Source organism: Psittacula echo (assembly GCF_963264785.1).
Source record: "Psittacula echo genome assembly, chromosome: 3".
Taxonomy (NCBI): domain Eukaryota; kingdom Metazoa; phylum Chordata; class Aves; order Psittaciformes; family Psittacidae; genus Psittacula; species Psittacula echo.
In genome coordinates, this window is record NC_137736.1 from 58,971,501 (window position 1) to 58,982,253 (window position 10,753).

The window sequence follows — 10,753 nt, forward strand, 5'->3', positions numbered from 1 at the left end:
GTTATAAATGGAAGCAAATTCTTTGCTTTTAAGTTAACTTGGTTAAATCCAGAAAGTTGAATCTTTAAGCAAAGTGAATTCTCTTTAAATTCATTACCTTGGATCTGTGAAAGAGCGATGTATTTCTTTGCAGGTACTGCATGTTCGCAGGTCTGAATTCTTGTTTTTCTTTTTTCCTTTGTTTTCCCCACAGGTTACCTACATCTCACACATGCTTTAATGTACTTTTGCTTCCGGAGTACTCGAGCAAAGAAAAGCTTAAGGAAAGATTATTGAAGGCCATCACTTATGCCAAAGGATTTGGCATGCTGTAATGAATATAACAAAATAGAAAAAAATATATTAAAAAAGGGATTAAAAAATGATGGTGATGATGTCCCTGTCTAAAAAGGCCATAAGATAGTGAGCTACAGTAGTCACCTGTGTTTGTGCCTCCCTTCTTTACTGGGGACATTGGGCTGGAACAGCAGATTTCAGCTGCTTATATGAACAAAATCTTTATTTTTTCTTTTAGCGTGAAAGTGTTACATATTCTTTCACTTGTATGTACAGAGAGGTTTTCCTGAATATTTATTTTAAGGGTTAAATCACTTTTGCTTGTGTTTATTACTGCTTGAAGTTGAGCCTTTTTGAGTATTTACAAGAAAACAAACTGTACTCTCCCAAGGAAAATATTGCCATCATTTGTAGACCATGTAACCTTCAAGTATGTGCTATATTTTTGTCCCTGTATCTAATCAAATCAAGAACTGTACTTTTTGAAGAGTTTGCTTTTGAAACTTGAAGTCTTGGAAAACAGTGTGATGCAATTACTGCTGTTCTAGCCCCCAAAGAGTTTCTGTGCAAAATCTTAAGAATCAATAAAGACGGAAGGGAGAACTTGGAATGTTAAATTGCAGCCTTGAGAACTTTACTTTAGTCACAGCACAACAATTAAATCTCATTTCACTATATGTTGCCTACACGTCTTGTAATAAACTGTGTTTTTAATTAGGAAACATTTCTTAGCATAAGAAAGGGTAGAAATTTTAGTTACTTTTTTAAAAAAGACGTTTACTGGGGAAAGTGCATTTTCAACTGAACAGCTTTAGAGTAGGGAGTGAAGTGTTTGGAAAAAAGATAGGAAGTTTTTGCTTTATTATAAACAAAGCATGTGGAAGTGCACTTAAAATGAAGTTTTATTCTTAATTGCCTATTACGTTGACATTTTAAATAGACAATCCAAAGTCTTCCCTACATGTTATGTCATCACCGTTTATTTAATGACTTATTGTTCCTACTTATCAAGGCACATGATCAGTGTTGCAACATAATCTAAAGGGATGGCTACTGTATTCTAATCTCATCTAACAATAAGCAAAATTGAACAATATTAAACGTAAGGCCTACTTCATGTTGTACACTTCCAACCATTAAATAAACTGTTAGAAAGTAAGTACTAAGGTTATGTTCATCTACTACATAAAGTATTCAGTAGGTTTTTAATTTAACTCTACAAATCATATCAGAAATAAATCCTTTACCTTTCGTAGTCTGTGTTTAATGTTAATTTCTCCTGTTGCAGTGTATGACAAAGGGATTATGCGTTTTTAAGTGAGGATGTAACTGGCATATCTCTTTTTTCCAATGCAAGCTGCAGCAGATGTGCAGAGCTGAGCTTGTGCCTTGACAATTGCTTATAACTGACTACTACCGATCAATCCCGTGACTGTGTGGAATTGGCATTAAAAGGCATAGTTTTGAAATTATTGGAGAAAGAGAAGCTGTCTTTCAGGACTATTTTAATAAATTCTTTTTAGTAATAGAAACAGACAACTGTTATGTGACTATGATGCTGAATAAAACAGTGACCTTTTTTCACCACGGTTCAGTGAAAAAGAAAACAAGTGACTTCCTTACTTTGATGAATTGGATATTACATTATTTGATTAGAAAACATTGTAGTACAGCATAAGTTGAGGGTTACAGGTACGGAAATCTCTTCAGAGGTGAACTGTAGTGATGTGGGGTCCAGTGATGTTCCCCTCTCAAATCCAAGATGACCTCGACACAGGGACTGAACCTCGCTGAAGAAGGATTGGTGCCGGTTGTCTTCTCGTGCTTGAGCTGGAGGTTACAGGTAGGGCATGCTGTCCTGCATGTTCACCTTATTTCATGTCCTTCAAGAGGAAAACAAGATATACCAGCCTCTGGGTAGGGAAGTTGACAACAGTGCCTGCAGATTCCTTCAGGTTTGGGGCATCTTTTACTGTAAGTGGTGAGAACAAGATTTGCCAAGTGCCTTGAAGTGTTTTGTGACAAGTATGAACCCCATCATGATACTGCTGTGTGGTATGTACTACATCAATGGTCTAATGCTGTTGAGCTGTGTCCCTATAACTTGTCTTATTCTGATATAGCTATGGATATACCCAGCTAACAAGTGGGTAAAATTCATGTTGGTTTTTTTTAAACAGACCCAAAACCAGGGCAGACAGCATCATTGGATAGCAATACAAAGTTTTCCAACTGAAGTGTTGACATTGTGAATATGCTTTTTTTTATCTTCCTTTAGCATTAAGATTATAATAATACATGATTGTATTGGCCTTTAAAAGTATAAGCTGCTTTTCAGAGAATCATTTTCAGGTAAGATATAAGCCCTTCATATTTGACAGATTTCCTGTTTAAATATATACTGCCTCCCCCAAAATGTCACTGTATCAAATACCACGTTATCTCCCTAGTGGTGTTACAGATGTGCTTGTCCAGCTGCAGCAGCTGATAAGGTTTAAAGTAAATAAATCTTGAAGTCTTGTAGCTGCAGGCTGCTCTCCTGCCCTACAGAAGTTCCAGTCAGTCCTCTGCTGCTTGGAACAATTGTCATACTGGGGAAAATGCCATTTTAAGTTCTTTTTTTCTCCAGGCACACCTGGAATGTCTTTAACTCTCTTGTAGTCTCTCATAGTCTTTCAGCAGCATTCAGCAAACTTTAGGTCTACAAAGCTGACCTTGGAAATGTAGGTGTACCTCTGTGTCACTGAAATACCTCTTTCAGGTGAGACATAAGGCTCCTCATTCAAGGTAGCACTGTGATGGCAGTGTGCTGGTGCTCTCTTTTCAGGGTGTCCTTAATTTGTCAACAAGAAATTGTTTTGGGCATCTCAGCATTGTCTCATGTGACACAATCCATTTTTTCATTTTATTTTTCTCATAAAAACGTATTTCACTTGGATGCAAATTCCTATTTCTCTGAACTGTACTGTATGAAACATCAGTGCCTCTTTTGCAGTGGCTGGTGTATGGTGTGGGAGCTGGGCTTGGCTGGTGGAGTCACTTGTGTTGGCTGGTGGGGGAGCAAGTGGAAGGATGAGATGGGAGAGGAAGGGATGGGTCAACAGAAAAAAGTAACTAGATGGGAAGAGAAGCAGTTGGAAAACATCCTGATTGACAATGGCTTGGGAAGATGAAGGAAGCAGAGATGTGCTTGGTTTTATTTCCTTAACTGAAAGGAGTTCTGTAAAGGATCTTGGGAAGACAAGGGATGTGGGAAGGGGGTTTTAATTGCAGAGGGTGCCATGTTGAGATACACCAGCATGGGTTCTATTCTATTCTGCAGTATTTGTAGGGTAAACCCAGCGGTCCTGACAAGTAACTGAAGTCTGCCTGCTATGCTTGTGTTTATGGACGTCTGTGCTCGATATATATCCTGCTTCAGGGTTTGTGTGTGTGGAAATTTCTTGAGAGACAAGGACACTGGAGATACAGGTAGAGGGCAGGAATAGTTACTCTATTTTAGGATAATAAAATAGCCTCAGAAACTGCTGCGTTATCTTCCTGGGTATGTTTGTGCATAGTTTTGAGGCTTAAAAACAAAAGCAGAGCTAGGTGAAAGTCAGACAGTGATCACTGGAGTTGGCTCCTGCCTTTGGAAGGACCCACAGCACAGCTAAACTACAAACTACTTGTGCAGAGATGCTACGGCTCGTACAGGCCTGGCTGACAACTAGAACTGAGCAATGTCAGGTGAAGATAAAACCCAGCAGCTTGATTTGTGCCTGAACTGCTGTCATCGGCAAAGCTGACGTGAGGCCTTTCTGCTTAATGTCAGTGCAAGCTGTGGTGTACATTTCTGCTGTGCCAGGGGGTTCACCTACAGAGAAAATCCCTTAAATCTGTTTTCCCACTGCATCCTTTTGCTTCCAGACCCGTGTAGTACCACAGTGTGAGCAGCAATGCTCACGAGTAACTGTTTATCAAAGGCAACAAGTTAAACATTTCTGTTCCATGTTTTGAGATGCCATACCTTATGTGCTGCTAGGCTTGATTTAGTTATTTCCTGTTGCAAACACTCAGTGTTTGAGCAGCAAGGTGTAAAGGTCAGGTGAGCTCATATGATGCAATTAAGGGGGTTTCATTATTTCCTAATAGAATTGATGTTAATAAAAATGGGAAGCTCCACACTAGAATGTTCCATAGATGAAGATGTTTTCAGAATAACATCCCTTGTGCTGTGTACACTGATTTTATTTACTTATATAAGTTTTTAATGGTCATCTGCTCATGAAGAATCCTTGCACTTTGTAGCAAGTCACCTAACATAAAGCAGGTGACATTTTGCCCTCACCAACAGGGATACCTTCTCAAAACACAGCACTTTACTTCCTTACAAGCATCTGATAAAGGTTGCTCTTGGGCCAGGGTTTTTCAGCTTGAATCTCTCCAGGGAGTGTCTCACATTCCCAGACTGAAATCCCCAATGGATACAATTTCTAACAAAATGGCTGTCAGCTGCTTCGAAGCAGGGCTGCAGCCACTGGGCTCTGCCCTTGCCAGGCTCCAGCTCAACGGCCATCCGCCTGCCCAAGTGAGAGCACTCCTCCTGGGCTAGAGCTCATTCCCAGTGGCAGTGCTTGGGCCTCTCGGGGGCAAACGTGTTCCAAACCTGCAGCTTTTTGGCCAAGCAGTTGGACTCATCCAAGCCTGTTCCTTGCTGGCTTTGCTTTTGGAGAAGAGAGGCCTTGGTGTCCCAGCCCAAGGAAAGGCTTCCTGGGTTTGGGACTCTCTCTGGGACCACACGCTACTGCTGTTACCACCTTTGGAGGATGGTTTTAGTCCCTTCTCTCTTTTGTGCTCTTGGCTTCTCTTGAAGGGACAGTGGGTGGTGTGGAGCCAGCACACAGCTGCTGTATCCTACTACAGACCAGCAGCTGCAAAGGGAGAAGCTGGAGCTGCAGAAGCAACAGGGATCTGCTCCTGAGCCTCAGCCACTGCTGCCCGGCTGCAGGTGGTAAAACTGAGCTGTGTTGGCAGCATCTGCAAGGTGGGAGCCTCCAGCAGCCATATTCTGCTGTTTTCACGCTTCCTCTAGGCATGTCCCAAGAGTGGTTGCAGCCTCTGGACTCTCCCAGTGGCCAGCGGCAGCACCGCTCGGTCCCATCACCCGAGTTCCTTCTGCCTTTTTGTTTTCTGCCCTGCACAAGTGAGAATGGGGCCCTGCTGGACTGAAACCCACACAGAGCAGGTAACTGCTGTGCTGCCCACTGCTGCTCCTGCCCTTAGCACTGCTTTTGGCTTCAGGTTTGAACTGCCTCTGGCTGCCCTGAGGTGCTGCATGGCTCCTTCCTCACTGTGCTTATGCTCCTTTGGAGCCAGTGCTTGCAGCTGGTGCAGTTAGGTTATGGCAGGTGAAAGCCTGCCTTTCAAAGCAATTGAAACCCTGAACTGAAGGTGTTTTGCTTGGGGCAGCTCCTCTCTCAATCCTACCCCGTCTGAACCATGCACAGAGAATCCCGGCCACGGCTGACAGGACAAATGGGCTGTGTGGCTGCAAGTGATGTGTTTGGAAAGGTGTGAGGTGCTTCCCTAGAAAAACTCTGCAGCTTTTTGTGGCTATACCTGAGCTTTTTTCCAGCCTTCATGCAAGCGTGGTCAGAGGCAGTGGTGTTACGCCAGGGAGATGAGGCATTGGGGTTCAGTAGTCAGAATCCATTTAAAAAACTCACCTCTGGATCATTTCCTTCACCACACAGTGCCCAAAGTCACTGCTGTTAAGAGGCTTCCTTGTGCCAAGAACCTGTGAACAAGCAGCCCTGAGGCTTGCTTTAAACAGCCTAAATCTGCAAGTAAATACTGATGACAGCAGAAATCCCATGGAAGCTGTTTGCATGAACTACCTGCACTGTAGCTCTGCAGGTAACGCATCTGTACTGCAGTGGGCAACTGGCATTGATTCTCCTAAAAAGCACAGATTTTTGCAGCATGGTCCCTTCGATTCCTTGGCCCTAGAGGTGAGCTGAGCCAAAACCAGCTATCCTTCAGTGCAATCCATCTGCCGCTCTGGGAAGGCAGGCACTGCCCGCTGTTCTCACTGTGATACCCACCTGGAGCAGTTGCTTGGGTGCAGTGGCTGCTGTGGGGTGACCCCTTCCAGTGTGATGTGGGAAACAGCTGTTGGCAATAAGAACAGAAGGGGGCTGGGGGAGGTGTTGGGTTTTGGGGGGATTTGGGGTTTTTTTGTGTTTTGTTTTCTCTAGGCAGGTGACTCAAAAAATGTCAAAACAGCCAAAAAGCTGATAAATCATGAGCTATTCCCCAAGTTGTCCATTCAGTCTGTAATGCAGTAGTCCTTTCCTGGTTTTCCATGTTACTGTTCTTCAGTTGCCCTGTTACAGAAAGGCTGATACCAGCCACTATAAATGTTAAGGAAAGAAAAACAGAACAGTAGCCATTAGTAGATTCCTTTCACGTTTCTGCACTTCTGGTTTTAGTAACCTACCCCCAGCTTACAAGACAGGTCCCTGTCAGATTTGGACCATGTTGTCCTTTGCCGCTTGGGAGAACATTGGAAGGGACGGCATGGGAGATGTGGCCACTGGCACTGTACCCTGTGCTCTCCCAGCAGAAGCCAAGCAGTAATGGTAGTGCTGGTGAAGATGATCTCTTTGTGAGAACTGCTGCTGCTTCTGGATTAAAGCTGATGTTTGTGCTCATCCTTGGAGCTGAGGCCACCCAATGTCCTGCTCCTGAGGTTGGAGAAACCACTTTTGCTTAAATAACATGAGTCTTCCGTTCGTTGCTTACCCTGCACAGAGCACAGCGGGGTTGGGTTGCAAACACAGAGCAGCAGAATTGTGTTCTCCGCAGTGAAGCTGTGAGGGACGTTCATTTCTGAGCTGCGAACGGCTGCCAAACCTGATATTCATGAAACAAAAGGCCTGACCATTTTTAGCCCCAGAGGTTGCTCCTCAGGGCTTGCATGTGTGTCCCTCCCAGTCTGCCCAAGGCCGAGCGGAAGGGAGTGGGGCTTCCCATCCTCCCTGTAAAGGAGCATCCTTCTTGAGCTCCGGGCTGTGGCTGGGGCTGCAGGGAGAGGAGTGTTCCTGGATTGATGGCTTCCCACAGGAGAGCTGCCACAGCTGGAATCTTGTGCTTCATCTGCCTGTTGACTTGCCAGCTCCATTTAGTGCGTAATTGATTTTGCTCTCAGGGATAGGTAAAGGGTTTTTCTGAAACTGTGTAAACAAGAGTTTGATTCTTTCTGTGTGTTCCAGGATGGAAACACTGATGGAAGCGCTGCGGGACTTTGAAGCCAAGTAAAACGCTGTCATCTCGCAGTCTTCAAGATGAAGAACAGCTCTTCTTTAGTCAGCCTGACTGTATTATCCTGTTGGACAACCTGAACTGGTTTGGCCTGTGCAACCCTCTCATCCTTGCTGTCAGCAGTGATACAGGAACGTGTCTTCCAAACCAACAGTCTCGGAGAAAGCACTAAAGCAGAAAGCACTAATGCTTTCATGGGGGAACGGAAAATGACCAGTTTGTTCCTTAATGTAAAGCAGAGCCCTGTCTGGTTGTAAACATTTGGCAGGAATAAAACTGTAAAGCGGATGCCTTAAGGGAAAAGAAATAAATCCAGGGTTGTTCCTTCCCTGGACTCTTTCTGCAGAATGAGCTGCAGAGTTAAGCTAACCCCAACCCTTGTCTATATGTAAGGGAGTCTGTACAAAGGGATGTGCTGTTTTGCTGTCACCACCATTTCTGTTGTCCAGTTCACTGAATTTTCCTGAGCTGAGCTTTCTACTGTAAAATCTGTTAAAGTAAAATAATAGTAGGGAACAAGGGAAAAAGGATGGGGTGCTATGGAGAGCACTTCACAGAGCAGCACAGCTTGAATCGTCTGCTGTTAGGGAGCAGGGCTTATAATTCAAGGCCCTTACACCATCATAGAATGCTTTGGGTTGGAAAGGACCTTAAAGATCACCTTGTTCTACCCCCGCTGCCATGGACAGGGACACCTTCCACTAGACCAGGTTGCTCAAAGCTCGGTCGAACCTGGCCTTGAACACTGCCAAGGATGGGGCAGCCACAGCTTCTCTGGGCAACCTGTTCAGGGCCTCACCACCCTCACAATTAAGAACTTCTTCCCTGGAAAAGCTTGCTCCAAGCACCACCTGGACCACACTGGTGCTGCTTCACCAACTCTGCCCTCCTTTTGCACCTGCAGCAGATGTTCAAGCACCTCTGGCCTTCCCCATCAGGTGTTTCAATCAGCACAGGCAGTTTGGAACAAGACTCCCACCCCATGGCCACCCCTTCGGCACAGGTTGGCTCCTGTACCTGTGCAAAGTGAACGCTGTGCCCATGAGACCCCTGTTTGCAAATTCAGGGCATGTGTTCAAATGCCCTCTAAGAGCTGTCTCCTTCCTGGCTTTCTCTTGTGGTGGGTTGAAAGACCAGACAAGCCCACGCCAAGTACTCCCCAATGCCCTGGTCTAGTGGAAGGTGTCCCTGCCCATGGCAGGGGGTTGGAACCAGACGAGCTTTTAAGGTCCTTCCAACCCAAACCATTCTCTGTTTTCTGGTAGGTGACACATGTGTGCAAGTAGCAGAGTGCTGACAACACATTTATTTCTGCCGGACAAGGTGGCATCCCTGCTGTGTCACCCTGCCATGGGGAAAGGGAAGGCAGGAGCCAGGTGGCTCTGCCTCCCATGAGGCCTGGTGCCGCTGTGGAAACAGGGAGGGGGTCAAGGCTCTCGCGCCTGTGTTGTATCTGCAAACACAGAGATGGTGTCAAAACTGGGCATGGGACCAAAGCTGTGTTGTGCTAGCTGCCCCATGCTGAGGGGAGACCAGCGCCATTCCCGCTTGGTTTTCTGTCACTTCAGATCTCTGTTCCAGCTAAAGCTTTCTGGGCAATGTAATTGACATGATGAAAGTCTGTCATGAAACGCTAAAATCCAGAGGGATATGGGTAAGAGAAACCACAGAGTTGCTTGAATGTCACTCAGAATATTTTAATGTACATGCTGCCACATTAAAGAAGTGGAAAAAGCATCTTACAGAGATGATAGATGTCAAAGGATGCAATTTCATCATGCCAAAAGCTATATGTTTCCATTGACTGAAGCCAATAACATCAAAATAGCTTTTTTTCTGGCATGTGGAAACCAGACAGGAAGTACGCAAAAGGGAAGAGCAAACACGTATTTAATGGATAGATAAAGCTGTTCTGATCCATCAGCTGACAAAGCATTCTTCTGTTTGTGGGAGTTTTTAACAGGTACAAATTTGGTGTAAGTAATACTTTAAACAGTTCTATCTGTATATTCCTAGAAGGCTGGAACAGCTGTAGGATGTTGAGTAGGTAGTTAGATATTTACAGAGAACAGTGACTGATGTAGAACATGACAGTGAGTATGAAACCCTACCAGACATGGCATTTGAGTAACACAACAGCAAACATCAGCTACAGGCGCATGTGGTACCTGCCTGTTACAAGGGGAGAGCTGCAAGTTCAGCAACCTGTGACTATCTGTGCTTACAGTACCAACCCAGCCCCACTTGCAACCCTGCCTTCCTCAGTGTGGGGTGAGGAAGGCACTCAGACCCCTGCCAAAAGTGCCTCTCTTACCTCTCCTACTTGTCTCAAGCCCCTGTGTCGTGGTTTAAGCCCAGCCGGTAACTCAGAACCACGCAGCCATGGTGAAAATAAGGACAAGATTCAGCTGAAGGACTCCCGAACTCCACTGGCCAGAGGTAGATCTCAGCTACTTTCCAAAGCTCTTGTTGCAATCAGTGGAAACTTTGATAACAGAGGTTAAGCCCAGCCTACAGTAGATCCCTAAGTCTAGCTGGCTTCTAGGCTGATGATAACAAGAGTTTAGACATGGGCTGCGTGTGGACATCTACTACCTGGTGGTCCCTTTGGCAGTGTCCTGGCAAAGCGCTGTTGCTTTGTCACTGTCAGATTTGTCTCTCACCAGGCCCAAAAGTATCAATAGGAGGGGGACAGCTGCTTGCCCAGATACGAGTGCCTACTCTGAGCACCTGTACTCACCAGAGCAACGGTCTCTCTTCATTTCATTATCACCTGCGTAACCCACCCTCTTCTCTGTGGGTTTCTCACCAGTTCTCTAACAGACCACCTGTTCCCATTTGCTGTTAGGGCTCTTAAGCCAAGGTTGATGACAACTAAAAGGCAGAGCACTGTCCATGGTAATCATAGAATCACAGAATGGTTTGGGTTGGAAGGGACCTTAAAGATCATCCAACCCCAACCCCCTGCCATGGGCAGGGACACGTCACACTGGACCAGGTTGCTCAAAGCCCCGTCCAACCTGGCCTTGAACACTGCCAGGGATGGGGCAGCCACAGCTTCTCTGGGCAACCTGTGCCAGTGCCTCAGCACCCTCACAGGGAAGAATTAAGTAATATCTAATGATGCTGGAGGATCCAGCCCCCTGGGCATAGATGCTGAACAGCCTCTGCT

At 45.4% G+C, this 10,753-nt stretch overlaps 1 protein-coding gene across 15 annotated transcripts in view; it reads left to right on the forward strand.

The window, feature by feature from the left end:
* Positions 1-3,133, forward strand: part of UBE3A (ubiquitin protein ligase E3A) — a 56,872-nt gene extending 53,739 nt beyond the window's left edge. For all 15 annotated transcript variants that reach the window (XM_080612177.1, XM_080612168.1, XM_080612170.1 and 12 more), the window contains one exon: positions 194-3,133. In XM_080612177.1, coding sequence (XP_080468303.1) covers positions 194-314 — 121 coding nt within the window. In that variant the 3' untranslated portion in view covers positions 315-3,133. The remainder of the gene's footprint in view (positions 1-193) is intronic.
* Positions 3,134-10,753: the final 7,620 nt, after the last annotated feature.